This window comes from Podarcis liolepis (genome assembly GCF_965112155.1).
Source record: "Podarcis liolepis genome assembly, chromosome: 13".
Classification (NCBI taxonomy): Eukaryota; Metazoa; Chordata; class Lepidosauria; order Squamata; family Lacertidae; genus Podarcis; species Podarcis liolepis.
Genome location: NC_139573.1, coordinates 19,206,728 through 19,227,050, shown reverse-complemented (window position 1 = coordinate 19,227,050; position 20,323 = coordinate 19,206,728). Strand labels below are relative to the sequence as shown.

At 48.0% G+C, this 20,323-nt stretch overlaps 2 protein-coding genes across 10 annotated transcripts in view; one reads left to right on the top strand and one right to left on the bottom strand.

Annotated features, from left to right (window-relative positions):
* The window catches only part of GRIN2D (glutamate ionotropic receptor NMDA type subunit 2D), a 59,147-nt gene extending 54,873 nt beyond the window's left edge, over nucleotides 1-4,274 (top strand). For all 3 annotated transcript variants that reach the window (XM_083471754.1, XM_083471755.1, XM_083471753.1), the window contains exon 14: nucleotides 1,099-4,274. In XM_083471754.1, coding sequence (XP_083327880.1) covers nucleotides 1,099-2,541 — 1,443 coding nt within the window. In that variant the 3' untranslated portion in view covers nucleotides 2,542-4,274. The remainder of the gene's footprint in view (nucleotides 1-1,098) is intronic.
* Nucleotides 1-20,323, bottom strand: part of KDELR1 (KDEL endoplasmic reticulum protein retention receptor 1) — a 126,891-nt gene that overhangs the window by 76,336 nt on the left and 30,232 nt on the right. For 3 of the 7 annotated variants that reach the window (XM_083471776.1, XM_083471772.1, XM_083471774.1), the window contains exon 3: nucleotides 5,349-5,412. The exons of 3 other annotated variants lie outside the window; for them this stretch is intronic. The gene's annotated coding sequence lies outside the window, so the exon portion shown is untranslated. Of the gene's footprint in view, nucleotides 1-5,348; nucleotides 6,794-20,323 lie in introns of those variants that run through there. One more of the 7 variants, XM_083471777.1, reaches the window with a different exon arrangement.

Here is a 20,323-nt window from a genome sequence, read left to right as displayed (position 1 = left end):
TCACTCAGCCAGGTGGCAAAAATCCCACCCTACTCTCTGATTCCTCTACCTGGAGAGTTTCCATTGTCTCTTTTTTGATCTTCACTATGTCAGTTTCTCCACTTGTATTTATCTCCTCCTCCTCTCACCGTATCCTCCTCTCTGCTTCCCTCCATTCACTGCCACAGTGATCCATCTCTGAAATAAATGACCTACTATGAAGGATAGGCTCAGGGCTGGTGGGAGAATGCATATGCTAGACAGGGTAGAAATGCACTCTTTGTTAATAGCAGAAGGCTCTCCATGGTGAAGAGTGATCTGGAGTAGCAGTTGGGGTGGAATATTGTGTGCATGTGAAGGATAGGAGGGAAAGAATTCCAGTTCCCTGGTGTTTATCATTCCCTGGTACAGGAAGACAGTCTTATAACAAGAGGTCCTTCACAATCGAGGGATATGGGATACCATCAGTAATACACTCCAGGGTTTTCCAAGTGTGGGCTGTGACCCCATGAATATCACTGAGACGGAGAAATGGGGTGAGGAATCTGTGAGACTAGTTACCTGTACTCAGGGGAGAAGAGCTGTGTAGCAGCAGCCAGGATGGGGCAGGGTGAATGGTGCATGCAGAAAATCAATCATGGGGTGAAGTGACATGAGGAGCTGGTGAGCAGAGAAAAGTGATGTTGTAGGTGGTGCTAGAGCTAATTACCCCCAGTGAGATTTCTAGGCTATGGGTTGGAAAGTAACTGCACTTTCATGGAACTGGAGAAACCGTTCTTTATGATATTCTATAAAGAACTGCAAAAAGAGCATCCCCAAAAAAGAGAGAGCATTATGACTGCAATACTTTATCACACAGAGGAAGTCCTGATGGGTTTCACAAGGAGCATGCAATACAGATGACTTTTACACTCTTCTTTGTGGATCCCCTCCGCCCCCCAGGGAAGGAGGGGTAGTATGCACTGAGCCTGCCCCCAGGCTAGTACTTGGGTTCATCATGGTCCCCACCATATTTCCCATGCAGGTCTTACAGCAACAGTATTCCTCCCTGTAGTTTGGCAGTTGTGCTACAGTTCCAGCAGCCCCCTTATTTATCCCTCTTTCTCCAATTCGCTCCAGGGCATGTACAGCTGTTGCAGCAGTGAAGACCCCAAAGTCCCAGATCAGCAGCAGCTACCCATCCTTAACCACACCTACGGGCCGTCGCGAGGTGCAGCCCCAGCGTTGCCCAGCCCCCCTGGCCCTCCACTTCCCTGTTCTAGCTTCCTGCCTCGTGAACGGCGCATTGTGGAACGGTGGCGCCACGCTCGTAGTCCCAATTGCTACAAGGATCTATACCCTCCGACGCCTACAGAGCTCCCCACAACCAAACCCCCACGCCATAGCCTCAAGAGCCCTTTCTCAGATGGCTTCCACCGGTTCTATGGGCCCATTGAACCAGAAGGGCTGTCCGATCACGTCAGTGGCAAAAAGATGGCGCCCTGTCAGCTGTCTCCGCCACCACCCTCCCGGGGGCTGGAAAATCCTCCCTCATATTTTGCCATTGTGCGTGAGAAAGAAACTCCCGACATGCCACCGGTGGCATCGGGCTGGCAACGCAAATCCCTTCGTGGGTTGTATGAAAGTTTCCAAGCCGGGAAAGCGGCAAGCCGAGCCCCAGAGGTGAAGAAGTATGATGGCTCCTCCAGTGGCTATGCGACCAAAAGCCCTTGTGAGTTGGAACGGGGCAGCAGTCGGCCTTTTGGGAAAGAACGGGGTCGGTATGGCTACACACGGCTGTCCTATGAGGATGAACGCTCCCCACCTGTTTCCCGCTACAGACATGCCGAAGAGACATCTCTGCCTCGAGCCGAGACAGAAGTCAAATGCCCGACATCATCCAGCCGAGAGAGGAGCTCCCGGGCTCACATTTGCCGCAGTCATTCCCACCCGCTTGCCGTAGGTGCCAGCTTGCGCAGCCAAAGTCATTATGTGGATTTTTCTGACTCTGATTCTGACATCTGTGAGAGGGACAGTGATGGGCATAGCTGCTGGTACCAGTCGCCGGATTATTTCTGCACATACCCGTCCCGAGAGAGGCAGCTCTTTGCCACGCATAAGCCCCTGCACTACTGGTCAGCCGACAAGTTGGCCAAGTGCCACGGATGCCACGGTCCCTGCCAGCACTGCCTGAGCTTGGAAATGCTCCCGCCACCCACCCCACCATGCCGCAAGGAGGCCTTGCGCTACTTGAGCTGTTCTGAGGAGCGTCTGGAACGCCGGCTGGACTGGGAGCACCGCCACTGTAGCCTGTATGGATGCCTGGCTCCTCGCCACCGCCACGGCTTTCACCGACGCTGCCATCACCATTCCTGCGAGCTGGGGCCAGCTGGCGGAGTTCTACATCCCACCTCCCGTAGCCTGGAGGACCTCAGCTCTTGCCACATGGTGCGCTGCGGGGCCTCCCATCGACACCAGGGCGGCTTCTCGCCGGAGTGGCTGCCACGCCGGGTGAGCAGAAGCGGGGAGCTTTTTGCCCGCCGTGGTTCTGCCCATTTCTCTAGCCTGGAGTCAGAGGTATGACCAGCAACAGGTGGGGTGGGGGTGGGGGTGGGGAAAGAGGCTTCAGATGGGACAGCAGGAAAAAAAAGACTGAGCTGTAGTTGAGCTCACACAGTGGGGACTGAGGTGGTGCAGATGGCGCTGTGGTTCAACCGAATGGAAAGAAGGGAGGACCACGAAGATGACTGCAGAGAGGGGGAAGCAGAACAGTGCCACAAGTGAACCCACCAAGACAAAGGGCATGCCACCAGGATGCCACCAGGAATATATGTGATAGGACCACATCTCCCTGCCACAGAAAAGGGGAAGTGTTCAACCAAAAGAGTATCACAGATTAAACAGTGGGGACTGGAACCACCAATAATCCCATTAAAAAACCCAGGGGAGTGGAGATGATATGTCAGAGAGAGGTAACACCCTGAGACTGCTACCCCAAGTGCCACCAGAATAGCTCCCTGTGACAAAACACCCAGTCCCATCCACCAGCCGATTTACAGCAGGGGGTAGAGGGGAACTGGTCTCTCCTGTGTATCCATAACAGACCTTTTATATCCAGAAAAAGGGCTTTTCTGCCACCCTGTGGCACATCGATGGGGTAGGTTCCTGTGGCCAGGGGCAATTGGCTACTGCAACAGCAGGGCTGTTACTCTCTGAACAAAACCCGAGAGAGTGCCAATGAAATGAACCAATCATGAACCTGGAGAGAGTCTGTGTCCCCATGTAGACTGGCAGCAGGGGGAAAGTGTCATCAGTCAGGCTCCGGAGGGGGTGGGGAGGGGCTTGGACAACAATAACCACAAAACTGTCTGGACTTCTGGGTGGGAGGGGATGTTAGGAGACAAAACTGTGACTTTGTTCAACAGAAAACTGTGATATTTCCCCCCCTGCACATTTCCCTCTTCTCCCTTCTTGCTTTCTTTGCTCTTCTTAACCACCACCTTCTTTCTCCTTCCCCCCTGCTTTAATCTTGCAATCATGCACCCATTATGATAGAGATAGCAACACATGCAAACATCATGGATGCTGAAATGAAAAAACACACACACACTTGTGCGCTGTAATGGGCAAAAGCAATCACTGCCCCCCAAACCACATAGACAAACCAGTCCCATGACTGAAAGTGTCTGTTTCACACATCCTACATCAGTGCACCAAAGCTCTCCGTATTAAGAGAGCTATTGCAGAAAATGACAGAAAACATGACTATATAGACTGAAAGGGCACCTGCACTTCAAACCAAACAAAATTAAATCTAATAGAATAAAACCTCATTCAACAGATAATATACTGTATATTGTCATCACCAAAATTACCACACACCATCTTAATGCTGGTTGCTCTAAGCTCGGAAGCTGGAACACTGGATGTGAGAGTGATTATAAAACTTATTTCCATGCTTCCTGCTTGAGGGGGGAACTGTGCATCCCCCATTGCAGGGAAAGATAAATGTGCTCCCAATGCAGGTACATCTTGCGCACCTTTCCAGAGAGAAGATACACAAGTTCTCCTTTTGCTGGAGACTGCTGATGAGTGGGAAGGCGGACCTTCCCAGTCTCTGCACTATTCTGGAAAATGCCCAGCCTTAGAATTTTGCAAGTTTCTAGGAGAAACTTTTGCAAATATGAGAAGCCAAGTGTACTTAAGTAGCAGGTCTGAAGGAAGAGTTTTTCACTCAGCTTGCAAATGATCTGAGATCCACTGCAACATGATGTGGCTATTAATTGGCAAACTGAGCTATTTCTTTTTTTGGGGGGGGGACAACAACAATGAGACAAAACTCATGGAAGACAGGAATATAAATGGTTAGTAGATAAGATGGGAATCTTGGCATGGTTCTAAACCTTAAGACAGCAAGAATCCAGAAGAGAAAAGGGAGAACAGGGTATTCTTTTATTATATTTCATCTCTAGAATGTTTGGAACTTTCCCTAAAGCAGAGGTCAGTAACATAAAGTCCATGGGCAGCATTACAGATTAACTCAAGTTTTGAGGGCAAACTAGAGTTGAAGGCAGCAAACCCATATGATACAACCAGGCCGCTGCCAAGTCCAACATCACAACCACTTCTCCATAAGCAGTGTTCCCCTGATGGGGTGAAACCAGAAGTAATAGCTACCAGGAAAAAGGCAGCTCAGGAGACGTGGTGGTGGTAATAGGGTCACGGGCAGGAAAAATGTTCAGCATTCACCTTCCACCTGTGCTGCACTCTTTTTCTCATCCTGCCCCTGCTCTATGGGAATTTGGCACAACCCACATTTCAACACAAGGGTCATGGCATGAAGCAGTCATGTCATTTTGCCCCTTACCCAAGGCTCTCAGTCTTCTCCAGAAACCTTGAAAATGAGGATTCTGTGGAAATCAAAAAGACCATGCACATGAAACAAAGCCTTGCCAGGGCCACGGGTGGCTTGTAGACTGTGTGTCACCAGTCCCAGCCCCTCTCGGAGACATAGCCAGTGCTGTGTGTGCTACAATTCCAGGCAAGTGCCAATTTGGTGTTAGGCACAGAATGTTGCACTCTGCAAATCTAATTTTTGCAAGATCAGTTTGAAGTGCTCAGCAGGTCTGAAGGCAGGTCTGGCTACAGGCTTTAGAGGGCCCTCAACAAAGTGTCCTCTGCTGGGGCAGGGGCCGTGCATTGGTGGCCATAGGCTTCCTTAGCAGCCACAAGCATCTACAAGGCACCACTTTAAACTTCCCATAGTGCTCCTGTTGCAGCATAGCAGGAAGTTTAACATGGCATCCCACAGACCCAGCCAGTTGACGCTGGCGGACCTTGCCAAAATGCTAGACTGCTCAAAGGACGCCACAAGGTGAGGCTGGGCTTACCAGATTTGTAGGCATCTCCAGGGCCCAGAGGGTGGTCTCTAAGTGCTCTGTGGCACTTCTCTCTCTGTGAAAAGCAGAAACAGAATGAAGCAACAAAGCAAAGAAAGCCACTTGTTTCTTTAATCTGTCAGCTTTCCTCGGCACTGTGCAGCAGCTACCCTGGCACGCAATTTCAATGGACCACAGAGCAGACACAGGTCCCGGCCACCACTTTGACCCAGTAAAGCAGCAGCACCTCTCCTCTCATCCATCCTCCCCTAGCCAAGTGAGGCTTGTGCTCAGCAAGGCCTCGTTTGAAGTGCTGTGTTTGGTTTTGAGCACCTCAGTTCGAGCAGGATGTTGACAAATTGAAAAAGATTCAGAGGAGAGCTGCAAGGATGATCAAAGGTCTGGAAGGCAAGTCATATGTGGAGATGCTGAAGTAACTGGGTCTGTTTAGCCTCGAGAAAAATAAGATGAAGGGGGCGGGGGAAGAGAGAGAGAGAGAGATGTTGACAGTTTTCAAATATTTAAAAAGGCGTTGGAAAGCAGAGGGAGAGAACAGCAGATGGAGAGGACATAAAACAATGAGCTTTAAGTGTATAGATCTGGCCACATCCTGTCAGGCTGGCATTACTGAGCTGCAAAGGGAGAAAGGAGCAAAGATCCTCACCGTGTCTGGTCACAGGAATTGTGAGGGAACTCTGGTGGAACCAGTGAATCCTCTTTTTTACTGAGGTGCTAGCATTTTTGCGAAAAAAGTCCAGAAATGAAGTCCCGATGAGGGGGGCAGTACTGGGATAAGGCCCAGACCGCTTCTGGGAAAACCAGCTGGTGCTGGCACACCCCTAATTATTCAGCCACCAAACAAGCTGGCAGGTCTCCTATTTGCTGAGGAGACTTTAACTGTACAGGATGTCCTGTCTCAGGGCTGGAGTTGGATCCAAGGGTCTCTAGAGTCCCTCGCAACTCTAAAAGTTATCCAATACAGTGGCAAGAAGAGTGGCATGGTCCCAGGTGCCAGAGTCACATACGGTCACTCCCAAAATGGTGCACACACTGCCAATAGTGAACTGCAGGGAGGGGAGGGGGAACACACTCCCAATCACACAGCCACAGTCAAGCACAAAGGCATACAAGCACACACCAAACAATCACGCCTGCAGGTAGAGAAACGAGCCTCTGCATATAAAACCCACCATTGCGCAAAACAGACTTAATGTGCCGCTTAATGGAGCTTGCACAGCAAAAAAAGGTACCACAATTTTTTAAACAAACAAACATTGCAAGCACACAGCCTCCATCTCAGATACAGGTAGGCAGGATTGAAGCCACACAAGCATTTCAAAGGAACCCACAATCACACATGTATACAAATCACACCGACAGAGGCGTTTGCAAAAAGCAGCCGTGCCAGGACTGCGGCACACTTGACGTTTTTCCCCCGGCGTGGAGATAAGTGTAACACCATTGCTTGCCAGGACTGTGGGCCTAATGGTTTAGGAAGCGACGTCACGTGTGAAGTGGCCCCTGAGTCTATAGCAGCAAAGGGTGGCGCCAGGAAGGGCAATGTGTTTGTTGAGATGCGCATCTTTTGTAAGCAAAATCTGCTAAAGATTTCACTAAGTGTGCACAGGACCCACCAACACAGAGATCTAAGGCCATAGGAACTGTAGCATACATGAAAATGTGTGACATAAAATGCACCACAGAAGAGGTGCACCCCCCAAACCTCCAATAAATGAACACTGAGATACAACTACATGTGCAGAATCGGGACCACATGCAGTCTCCCTCACAAGTAAACTAACAACCATAAATAAACCCATAATAACCTCAGACTCACACTCCCAACCTTGCTTTCTCTTTCTCTCTCTTTGTGTCTCTTTGTCCCTTTTCCTATTTTGGGGGGGCAATTTAGTAATAACTTTAGAACTGCTGTTTTAGGGAGCGGGCTATGTGGGTGGGGGTGGTCTTTCTTGGAATGGGTGGGGTTTCGCTGGGGTGGGGTGGGGAAGTGGGACCATGGGGCAGCGCCCCACGACAGAATGGGGCAGGGTTTGGGTGGGGCAGGGACCCAGGCATCCGGATGGGGGGGAGGGGCTAGGGTTTTCGATACTATTTTAGGGCGTTCATAAGAAATAAAGGCTTTTTTAATCCCGCTCAGACCTTGCCCCAGTGTGGTTTCTCTGCGTGTGTGCATATTTGGGGAAGCTTTCTTATTTAAGGTTTGCATTCCTTTCTTCCTATACTGATGAGTCACAAAAAACAAGGCAAGCTCCCCCCCATCCTCTCTTCACCCACCTCCCTCTAACAAACCGCCGGCCTTGTTTCAATCTCACAAAACAGCAGAAAACAAAAATAAGAAGAGGAACCAAGGAAAAAGAAGGAGCAGGTAATTTGCTTACATTAAGAACCAAACTATAGGTGGTGTTGATCACATACATAGTTTGTCCTTGAGTGCACAATTTTTATTTCATAAATAGCCAGCAGGAGTTCCTCCACTGCAATTCAATGCAGATTGGGCCCCTGCAAGGCCTTCCCCCACTCATGTAAATTGCAGCCATGCCTCCCCCCTTCCAATGGAGACTGCAGTGAGCTAAACAGCACTTATGCCCCACTCTCCAGAGTCCCAGTCTTGATTTCTAAAAGAAAAATCATGCACTCAGGGGCAAATCATGTGATTAATGTCATGGACAGTTTGGCACTTCGTCCCCCAAAATAAGCAAAGATAATACCAGATTTTCTTAATGTAGCTCTCCTTGGCACAAAATATGGAGTCTGGAATTTTTAGCTGTTCAGTGCCACAACTTTACGGTTAAATGTTTCCCAAGTCCCCATTAAGAAGCCTAGAGGAAGAGCCAGAGGGTGGCTTGCTTTAGACAAGGCAGCGCTGGAGACTTGTGACATCTATTTAACATCTGCTTGTTTATAAGTATGCAAGCAGACCCTCCAGACTCGTGTTTTATTGTGGATGTATTCTGCAACATGTTCTTAACACAATAATAGTAAATTAACGGTGGATTTTGTCTGTTTTGTTGGTTGTTCTGTGATGCTTTCCCAGTGTTATGGCTGTCTGAAAGGGCTACAGAGCAATAGAAGTGGGACAAAAATTAACCAGATTTGTGGAATAAAGTTATGAGATTTCAGCAGGATGTTACAGGGCATGCAGTGACTGGAAATGAAGCAATATGACCACTCCAGAACTTTTTGCAGGCATAAATAGTATCGAAAGCAGGATCACGCATGACGACCCTGATAGCATCATGAGCACAAATTATCATGAACGCACAAGAAAAGGGATTTTTGAAGCAGGCAGCTCTACCACCAATTCGGCATGAAATATCCAAAGAGCAACTGTACCTCTCTTAGCCATGCCCCAGCTTTAAAAAACAAATAAATCTCACAGCTCTCTCTGAGGGCTTATCCACACTTACCTTTTGCCCTAGAGCTTTCATGGAGATTCCCCATGAAAAACTGCTCTTTAGCGCTTAATTGGAATAAACAGCAGATTGAGGTTTGCTACGATTGAGCGCTAAAGAGTGGGTTTTCACAGGGGAAAGCTCTGGAACAAAAATAATGATGCCTAGACACGTAGCTTTAAAGTACAGACCTTGCCTGTAAAGAGCGGGGAGAGAGCTAAGTATGGATAAGCCCTGTCTCTGTTCCAGTTCAAACTTGCTGGTTTCCCTTTCCCTGCCAGGGTGTCACCTTCCAACAGAAGTGGGGGAAAGACCTTTCCCGTCATCAAGCAACATATTTTTTAAAATTCTGTTCCTGACCATCCATAACCTGCCCAGTGATAGGCCCATTCCTAATAAACAAGATATTTTCCAAAACCTTAACAATGCAGTCCGGCCTCTTACAGTACATGGCACTCCACTGTGTACCTTGAGTGTGTTGATTTAACCTACAACAACACATAGCATTGGCAGAATCATAGAATTGTACAGTTGGAAGGAACCCAAAGGGTCATCTGGTCCAACCCCCTGCAACCAAGCAAGACTGGATTATCCATGGTGCAGCTGGAACAATGGCACCAGGGCCCATGTCTGCAAGGCAGCACAGAGTTTGAACTCCCCCCCCCCAAAAGTACATCCCTAGTCCTTTGGGAAGAGACGTTATAAATCATAATGTTCAGGGTACCAACCTGACTGAAGATAATATTTTACAGAAGTTGGGGGTGGGGAGGGGAGGGGAAGGGGAAACAGGTTTCATATTACTCTGCAGAGTGTTTCAAGAAGTCAGAAGGGCCCCCGCTTCCACACTTGCTGGCTGAGAAGTAGCCCTCTCCCCTTCACTTTAGTGGGTAGAAGAAGAAGAAGAGTTTGGATTTGATACCCCGCCTTTCACTCCCCTTCAGGAGTCTCAAAGCGGCTAACATTCTCCTTTCCCTTCCTCCCTCACAACAAACACTCTGTGAGGTGAGTGGGGCTGAGAGACGTCAGAGAAGTGTGACTGGCCCAAGGTCACCCAGCAGCTGCATGTGGAGGAGCGGAGAGGTGAACCCGGTTCACCAGATTACAAGTCTACCGCTCTTAACCACTACACCACACTGGCTCTCTACTCTACAAGGTGGCTGCCTATGCACCTTTGGGGGGGGGTTTAGAGGGGATTTGGGGGCTAAAGAAGGCAATGCAGTGATGGCAGAAGTGGAAATGGGGGTGTGTGGAATATATATTTGTAAGTAGTGTTTTTGTGTTTGTTGGTGTGTGTGTGTGTGTGTGTGTGTGTGAGAGAGAGAGAGAGAGAGAGAGAGAGAGAGAGAGAGAATATGACTGTACCAGAATGGCCAATGAAACTCATTGCTAAACGTGTGTTTTAAATATTATTTGATGGAGATACCTTTGATCAGGCATGTTTATACCCAGTGCAGACCACTGGAAAGTGGGAAAAGGTTTTGTTTTGTTTTTTAGGAACATAGGGGTCTAAAACTCAATAATCAAACCAGACTAAAAGTGGTTGAAGCCTCGGAGCTGTAATAATTAATCTGTGAAGGATGTGTGTGCAGAAAAACACAACCCCTTATTGAACAAAGATGCATCAGTTTAGTCAAAGGAACCAACATTTGATGTCTATGATACAAGCACTAAGTTCCCTTTTGCAGTCATTTTGCACCACCTAAACCTTCACAACAACCATTGAGGTATTTTAGACTGAGAGTTGGTGACGGGTCAAAGGCAGAAAGTGAGTAAAAACAGTGATGAGTTAAGTACACATGCCCAGAGTATTTTTGTTTGTTTGTTTATCAAGATTGGCGCGCGCGCACACACACACACACACACACACACAAATGTGTTTGCAGTTTGCTGACAACTACCTTAATCCAGCCTTGCAGCTAAGCCATATCTCTGGAGGCTTGAGACTGGATAGGAGGATGAACCTCAGCAGATGTAGCATTTAATTCCCTGGCTTGAGAGCAAGGTGGAATCTCAGAGTCCAGGCTGTCAGCCTCAATCTCTTCTATTTTCAAAGTGAATTCCAACTTTTTTTCCTAGCAGGGATTTTTGCGTTTTACCAGCCGAAGTTCAACAGCTGTAACTTTCCAAGCATGGAGATGCAGTGATGGGAAAAGCTTCTCCTGAAGCATTCTAAAGGTGTTGGTATATTGATCTGTTTTATATTTTATCCTGCCCTTCCTCCAAGGAGCTCAGGGCAGGGTTTTACTCTGTCTACTGTATCCTCACACTGTACCCTGCAAGGTAAATTAGGCTGACAGACAGTAACTCACTGAGAGGTCACCAAGTAAGCTTCATGGCTGAGTTCACACCCAGGTTTTCCAGTACTAGTCTGAAACTGTAACCACTGCACCACATTTCCATGCACAGAAAATGAAGAAGAAAACTAGTCCCAGTTGTTGTTCAGAAAGCACTTAAACTCTGTCCTGCTCTGTCTAGCATTTGGGACTGGAAATGCATTTTCTCCTATAATATAGGAATAGCTCATGACATAATTGTTGGTCTTTTGTGTTGGTATTATATCCCAAAGGATAGCATTTTTAAATCAGTGGCCCTGTTTATATGGTACAACCAAACTGCAGTTTCCCCACCATGCTTTGGGGTTGTGTGCTGTGCCTTCTCATGTCTCTCTGCTCTCTCTTCTCATCCAGTGTCCCAACTCCCTCTCTCACTTCCTAGTTTGCACTATTGCCTGCCATGAAATCTGAATTGGGCAAACTACAGCAACCACAAATCCCAGTTCCAGTTTTTGTTTGAAGGCAAACTACTGCTTGCAATAGGCATCATTTGCCTGATCAGGACATTACAGCAAGCTAGAGAATATTGCAAAATACGGAAATGAAGGAAGGAAATAGAGTGCACCAACCTGAGGCTCTGACCGCCAAACCGTATTTCAACATTTGAACTAGACCAGTGGGTGGCCACAAAAAAGCTACTTTCTCCCTAAGAATGCAGCAGTCCTATCTCCCCAGTTTTTCTTTCTCCTCATAGCTTATAACCATTAGGATCCCTAGGATCTGCTCTCCCTCTCATCCTTGTGATTGTCTGTACACGTGGGGGAAAAGGGGATGTGGAAAGCATAAATCAAGAAGATGAACGCATCAAGGGACCCAAGGAAAGGCAGGGGTCAGAAGGGGGCACCAAACGCTTCTCTAACTGGCAACAGAGGAGGCCATAGGATGGATGGATTAAGCCTAACTCATTATCCGTCTTCGTCCAGATGCCTCGCTGCAAAAAGCAGCAGAGCCATTGCTTTCTGTTAATAAAATGAAAAATGTGTTTTTTTAGCACCCCACCTCCCTATCTGCTAGCTAGGAAAATTTATCCTTCCCCACCCCCGACTTTTTATCTGCACCAAAAGCACAGATGCTCATATTGGTTGTCTGCCTGCCTGAATCTGCAGACAGCCCGGAATAATAGCAAGAACAGGAAGGGAAATGAAATGATACCCCCACAGATATGCCTGGAAATGCAGGCCAGGGTTGAAGGATACCGCCTAAGGCAATGGGAAAGTTTGGTTGCGGTGTTTTCCAGTATGCAGCTTGGAACGTGTGCATGCATAGATAGAGGCCGCGTGTCTGTCCTAATGTGATCTAGCATATTTTGCCCCTGCGTGTGACAGCACAGTCAGTTTCCTCTTGGCCCTGTGCCTCCCTCCCTCCCTCTTTCTCCCCCTCCCCTTCCTCCTGGCCCAGCGTCTTGTTAATCATATTTTCCGGCTGAATTACACATTTGCACTAATTTAATTTTTCATTTCTATGTAAATGAACTTTCTCCAAAGTTCCAGACTGACGCTGCGGTGACAGAACAGCCCACAGAAAGGAAGAGAAAAAAGAGTGGCGAGAGAACAGCCAGCAGGGACTGGCACTTGCCTCCAACCCACTCAGCCCCACGCTGCTCTCACCACCAGCCGAACGGTTTGAGCTCCCAGGGTTCCCCTCCTTTGATCCATGGGATCCCTCCCATTTAGAGTTGCCAACTTCTGAACTAGCCCCTGCTCCTATTCCTTTAACCATGTAGTGATCATTTTTGACTCTGTACCCTGAAAAGCTCCACTTCATGACTCCTGCAGATTAAAACACTGTTAGAGTCGCAAGAACAGGCCAAGTCAACATTTTCTTGTCAACTCCCATTCCTGGGAACCCAGAGGTTTTGGTTAATAGGTGTCTTACCAGCTAATAGAGGGGATGTCACTCCTATCACCTCAGAACTCCACCAGAAAACCCAGAAATCCTGCCTTCCCACACAGGCCTCTTTTATTCTAACCTCCCAAACTGTGTCCCATCTACTTAGGGCCCCACTCCCTATGCTAGCCGCTTCCCTTGGGGCCACACACTCTTTCCTTGAAGGAGGGAGGGTTAATCTTAAGTGCCACATTCAGAACTGATGCGTTTTCTGCCCTGAGCATCCACTTCCAGCTTGAGCCAAGCTTCAGCAGACTCAGCCCCAGGATCTGTTTTCATAATTTTCTTCAAGACAGAAATAAATCAGGTAAGTCACTATTCTCTTCAGTCTGAGTTTGCAGATGGGGAAATCAGGCTGAGGCAGCAATTGGGCCAGAAGTGGGATAGGAACCCAAGTTCTCTGCACTTCATCGTCTCTATGCTCAACTATTCTAGACCACCAGCCCCACCCCAACCCATTGCTCAAGACCTGCAACTGGTGTTTTGAGGGGGGGGCTATGTTAGGATCAGCATCTTTCTCCCCCTTCTCTCAGAGGACAGATACCTTTCACAGCATGAAAAGGTAGACTTCCAAAGGGACATTGCATCATGGAAGAGTGTTGCCTGCTCATCCTTCCTTCTTCTGTCAAAGGGACAGACACCTATGTCAGGAGGCGGGAAAGGGTGTCTGGCAACCCAACATCGCCCAGGCTGTCCTTGGCCTCAAAAAAGGCATATGTTACAAGGCAGGGCAACTCCCGTCCCCTCAACATTTGGCTGCCTCCACCCTCTCAAGCTGGCAGGCCCCCAACAAGTCTCACTGGAGCAGAGGAGCAACTTGTTGTGTTTAAAGATTCATGTTTGGCCTCTGAAATATTCAGCAGATGTCAAGCTGACAGCAGTCGCCATACAAAAGGGGGGAGTGGACTAGAAAGCTAAAGGGATCTTTCCATTCAGGAGATAATGGGGCAGCGGAGCACGCAGCCAGGTTTGCAGCGGGGAGATAAATAGGGAAGCCGGTTGTGTGTGTGAAGGCAGGAAGTTGCGAGTTCAGGATGGAAGGGTGTCAGCAGCACATACTCCGCAGAGGAGAGAGCAAGAGAGAGAGGCTGGCTCAGCTGCTGGCTCAGCACAGCCTGCGTCTCTGCTTAGAGGCCCTCTAATATAGGGTAATTGCCAGTAATCTGCGACAGAGCCATCCATCCCTCCATCTCGTTATCGCCTAAGCTCGTCACCTGCCTCTGAACTTGGAAAGTGATGCTGAGCGAGCAGAACCAGCCCCTGCCTGCACTGCTGGGAGGACACTCTGCCTCCCCTCCTCTGGTTTAACCCAACCAGCCCTGTTGCTCTCGGAGAAATCCTGGCCAGCGTCTTTCCCCCTTCCCCAAACCACCAGGGCAACAATTGCCAAAATGATGCGCTGTGAAAGAAGAGCTGGCAATAACGGGCTTCTGGTGGGCGAGAAAGGAGCCATCTATGCATGAGGCTGACTGCTGCACCTCTGACTGGTCTGGCATATTTTATTTCATTTTACTTATTTATTTATTTGCATTTACATCCTGTCTTTTCTTCCAAGGAGCTCAAGATCATGTACACGTTCTCTCCCTCATTTAATCCCCACAACAACCCTGTGAAGGAGGTTAGGCTGACTGGCAGTGACTGGCTCAAGGTCACCCATTGAGCTTCATGGCCAAGTAGGGATTTGAACTTTGGTCTTCCAGGTCCTAATCCAACACTCTTATCACTACACCACACAATCAGCCTTCATGAGGGAAGGGTAATTCTGTCCCACCACTGCCTCTGACACAATTCAGTAACAATGCAAAGATTCTGCAGATTTACCAGCCCTCGTAGGAATATGCTTCCTAGATTTCTGCATGAGTCACTGCTCCGAGCTTGCTTCCTCATAAGAAGGGAAGCATGCTCAGAAAAAAATGGCCTTTGCAGAAACGCAGGGGAGGGGAGGGGTGGCTAACCTTGAGAGTTGTAAGCATGCAGTATTCACTGGGCCATTTTTCTCTCCCAGAGGTCCAATTTCCATACCCTCCTAGCCTGCTTAGAAGGCACCAAACTTCTTGCATCCCAGTCGTCTCCCTTTGCGGACTCATCCACTGTTTAAAAACCTGGGAGAACCATTTCCCAGCTCCTACGGTTTTACCTCTCCCCTCAAAAGCACAGAATGTTCTCAGAAGGGTTCTCAGAGCTAGACCTTGAGAGCTAGATCCTGCTGCACCCTTACAAATTGGCTAGAAGGGGAAATTCCACCACTGCTGCAATGTCTTGGGTGGGAGTGAAATGGCACGTGCTGAAATCCTCCCTTTTGAAAGGTCTGGCAGCCAGATCGGGCAACCTTGTTTCCAGTCTCCTGGGAAAAATAACAATAGTGTACCTCTTTCTATTTATCACCCCAGCCCTAATTCCCCTCCTGGAGAACCCAGGAGTTCTGGCACCATATCTCTGCTCCTTTCTATTAGGCACATGGCATCCTAGGTTTTGTTCCTTTAACAAGGGTCAGGGAGAAATAGAACAGTTGCACCTTTTCCAGAGAGAGCAAAGAAAAGATGGGGAAATGTGTATAACATATGCCTTGAAACAGAAGGGGAGACTGGGGTGAGCCTTACTGCACCCTTCCTTGTACAACCGCTCACAGAGTAGTCTAGCTGTGCTTTTCAAATTATCCAGTAAAGCCACCACCTTGTAACATTTACAGCCCCCAGTGTAAATCACCACCATGATCTTCCATCTCCCTGCCGGAGGGTTTAATCTATAACTTGTGGATCAAAGAGGTTTAGCGGGAAGGACAGGAAGAAGGAAGGAGGGTGCAGCCCTCGCTCAGGGAAAATGGAGGAGAAGGAGATCAGACTTTGTCACATGCCTGCCGTGCAGCTCTCCAAGGTTGTGGTGGGGGGAAGGTATCAGTACAATTCCTATAACAGAGAAGCTTGGGGAAATCCTGGCTCCCAGTCCCTACACAGCTCTATCCCACTAGACCTCACTCCGCTCACAACGGATACAGCAAGAGGCAATGTTGTTTTCATTCTTTCACACACACACACAGCATCACAAACACCCCACATGGATGAAGCCAAACACAATCTGTCATCTGCCTTCTGGAACATATGGAGAGAAAGCGCCGTTCTCATCCGGCTCTTTTCCTTGCTCTAAGTGCTTTTGGCTTCACACCTTCAGAGCATGTAAATATTGTAATGATACGTGTAGTCCAAAGGAGGCCCCTTGAGAGAATTACTGGGCCCTGGAAAGCCCACCATAGGAACCTCTTCCCCCGCCCCCAACCCCAGCCAGACAGCCAAACAGCCAGGTCTCCACCTGCTCCCCTTCCCCAGGCTTTTCGCCTTGCTTCGGATCTGGAAGCCTTCCATCCCATTTCCAGATATAGGGGGAGTGGTTATAATTACATTGCTGCACAAGGGACAGTTGTAGATCTTGGCACTGGGGCTGGCTATGCATTCTCTTGTATCTGGAAGGGGGCACAAAATAATCCAAAGTATCTCTTGATTATTTAGATAATCAATACACTCTTCACCCCTCCTGGTTCATCCCCCCTCCCCACCCCCCCACACTTGGTGTTGATTTTCTATTTTCTCATCTGCCGCTGTTATTTATGATGGAAGATGATTTGCTTGGTGCCTTGACTTGCGCAGCAAAAATACAGAACGGGAGCGGAAGGCATGCCACAAAGCAAAGAACACCCAAGATCCTCCTTCCCCACTCAAACCAACCAGACACCCCCCCCCCGCCTGCTGCCGCTCCTCTCCTAGAGAATGCAGATGTCCTGACTCTCAGCATGCACACATGTGCACTCACACACGCACGTAGAAAAGATTATAACACATTAGATGTCACCCCCCTCTTTCAGCAGCCAGATCCTGACACCTCCCTTCCTTTCCCTAACCCGCTACAGAACCCAGGAGTCCTGCCTCCCAACCCTTCTGCCCACATACTTAACCCCCAAGCCTAAACACACAGGCAGCCAGATTTGCATAATATACAAATCAGCGTCCTAATTATGCAAACTACATATGCTAAATGTATTTAATTTAGAATCAGTCCTCCTTCATCTGCCAGGAGAGAGACAAAGAACGGGTCTTTTCACTTAACAGTTCCCCAGTGCCAGGTGAGAGGATCTCCTTATGCCATAAGACCAGCTTCTAGCCTTCAAGGGCACAGCACAAAAGCAGGCAATTTGGGGAGGACAGGCTTTTCCATGCCAGAGTTCTTTCTTCTCCATCTCCTCCAGTCTGTGTAAATCAATTTAGTTATGAGATGCGCTAGCCAGGCCCTGAGGTCCATCGCCACTTCAGCTCCCAGTGGCTGCTGTCACAACCCAAATAAACCTGCCCCACACTTAGACAATGTTGGTGCCCAACTCTAAGCATGCACATATATATGAACATGTGCATTACCTCAAACACACATACATAAAATACTATACCTCTCATCCCGCCCCAAGCAGCCTGATCCTGACACCTCCCTTCTTGCCCTAACATGCGCTAGAAACCAGGAGACAGCCTGCCTCCCAGCGCTCTTGCAATGTTTCATAGAATCATAGAATTGTAGAGTTAGAAAGGACAAAAAAATCATCTAGTTCAACCCCCTGAAATGAAGGAATCACAACTAAAGAAACCCTGGCAGATGGCCATCCAACTTATATTTAAAAACTTCCAGTGCAGAAGAGTCCACCACCTTCCAAACAAGTCCATTCCACTGTTGAAAAACTATGTCTGGAAGTTCTTCCTAAAGTTCAGTCTGAATCTCCTTTCTTGTAAGTTGAATCCATTGGTTTGGTCCTACCCTCTGGAGCAGCAGAAAGAAAGCTTGTTCCATCTTCCATGTGACAGCTCTTTAGATATTTGAAGATGGCTATCATTCTCCATCTTCTCCAAGATAAATATACCCAACTCCCTTAACCATTGCTCATGGGGCTTGGTTTCCAGACCCTTGATCATCTTGGTCACCCTCCTCTGCACATGTCCCAGTTTGTCAATATCCTTCTGAAAGTCTGGGGACCAAAAATGGACACAGAACTCCAGGTAGGGTCTGACCAAGGCAGAACAGAGCAGTAGTTTTACTTCCCTTGATCTGGACCCTAAGCTTAAGGAAGCATGGTGGTCAGAGCTGGGCAATCAGCAATCATTTAGAAAAGCAGAGAAAGGTGCACAGACAATGCCAACAGAAGATGAAGAAGCTTATCAGGCTTGATATGGCCCCCTGTCAGGCAGAAGGAGGGATAGAAGTTTAGGGCCTCCTCCACATGCTTCAATTGTACCAATTTACTTGGCAGAGAGCCTGGCTTTAGGATCCTGTACCAGAGAAATTAAGGACTGTTTTATGTACATTTCCGTGTGCGCTGGGCACATTATGATCTCATGCTGCTTCTGCCCTGGGTGGCCCAAACTCAGATGTGAGCCCCTCTTTGTGATGGTGTACAGGGTTCTGAATTGCATATTCAATCAATGTCAGCAAGACCACAAGATGGATTCACAAATTGTTTGTTCCCTAGAATCCTTGGCTGCCCTCACCCCATCTCCACTGCTCTCTGCCCTGCTCTCTCCTCCCCATACTAATCTGGCTTCCATTGGTGCTGGACAGTGTGCTTTCCCTGCTTTCCATGAATGCAAGCATTTTAGGGATATTGTTTGCTCGTTCCAATTTCAAGCCAAGTGAAAACAGCCCAAACTCTAGATGCTTTTTCGTTTTAATTTTAAGCACTTTTAAGGTGGGTCCAGTAAAATCAGGCTGGAAAACAGGAATGAGAAGCAATCTCAACATCCAGAGAAGCTTAAGCCAGTCAAAGTAGAAACAATAATAATAATCAAACAGCATCATCAAAATAATTACTGAAAGTATGCCTGGTATCTAGGTCATTCGTGGATTTCTGAGCAAAACTGCAACTCCTTCTTCACCATATATCTCTTGTTACAACCACCACAGCCCACTTAGGATCCCCCCCCCCTTTCCACAGGATCCAAAACCTCCTACCAATATATTTGCTCTAAGGAGCCACACCTTCCTCTCCAAGGGCTCATCCACACTTCTGCTTCTCCTGTGATTTCTAGGCATGGATCTAAGAGGTTTTTCTTTTGTCTCGCCACTTTCTCTGGGAAAACCTGCTGTATACAGCTGAATTGGAACAAACGTCCATCCGCAGAAAACCTGAATGACATTTTTTTTTTATTCAATAGTAAACAGTGGGTTTTCCTGGGGAAAGCAGTGGGACAAAACTGAAATCTTCCAGACCCATGCCTAGAAGCACGGGACAAATGAAAGTGCGGATGAGCCCCAACTCATCATTCCTCTTACTATGGAAATATCCTTCCACCGAAAAGAAAAAAAAAACAACTTTCAGCCTCCATGCTCTGGAATTCTGACTTTCTGTCCTGCCTATATTCTTATGCCGCTAGTCCTCACTCCCCTTTAAGAGCTCCCCAGAGCCCTGGCCTAGTGGCTACCCTGAGTTCTAACAAGTTCTCTTTCGTTCTCGCCCTGTCAGTGGATTTTCACTCCTTCCTCTGGATTTAATGAACACCTCCAAACTGCACGACAGGTAATTTAGTTTTGTCCTCGTCAATGTCAGAACTGGGGCCGAGATCCAAGACCTCATGTGGCTTATCAGGCAACCAGGAGTCCCCTTTCCTGGGCTTTAGCTGCATCCCAGAGATGGGCTAAGGAATTCTTGTACAAAGAGCAGTTCCTTCCCTCCCCCACTCCACCCCAGAGGCAGCTGCATCTCTCAGTAATGCCATGCAAGAATCACGTTGTGTTAGGGCTCGGCCTGCTTCCATCCTTTTTGACCTCAGCTGTCACAGAGTCTCTTTGTCTCCCGAAGAGGGAAAAGTCTCCCAGGTTCCCATCACTTGAGGGACTGGCCTGGTGCCACTGGATGCAGACGGGGCTGGGGATGGCTGTCGGCTGCCCCAGGCCTAGCAGGACAAAGACACAGCGTATCTCATACTATTAAAGGGCCTGGGCTTCCTGCTGCGCATGTCACTTCCATTCAGGATCAGATCACTGAGTGTGGGAGTGTTTGTTTATGTATGATATGCGAATTCACACTTTTCCTCCTCCAGTGTACATGCGCACAAACATTTCCTTCTAAGAGCCATTCACAAGATCACATTTTTAAAAAAAATTAATCCATTTAAGTCCATCTTGATCTAACTTCTGTTCCTAGAGACATTCACTGCTCTCCACTGGAATGCAGGGAGAACGCTGTCCATGTTCATATGAACACTTACTTTGATTTAGCCATTCTCAAGACTCTTTACTTCCGGTTCTGTTTTCATAAAAGGAAGTTAAATCAAGAACAGGGCAGAAATACACCCTCCCCTTTGGAACAAACACCAATGTTTACAAA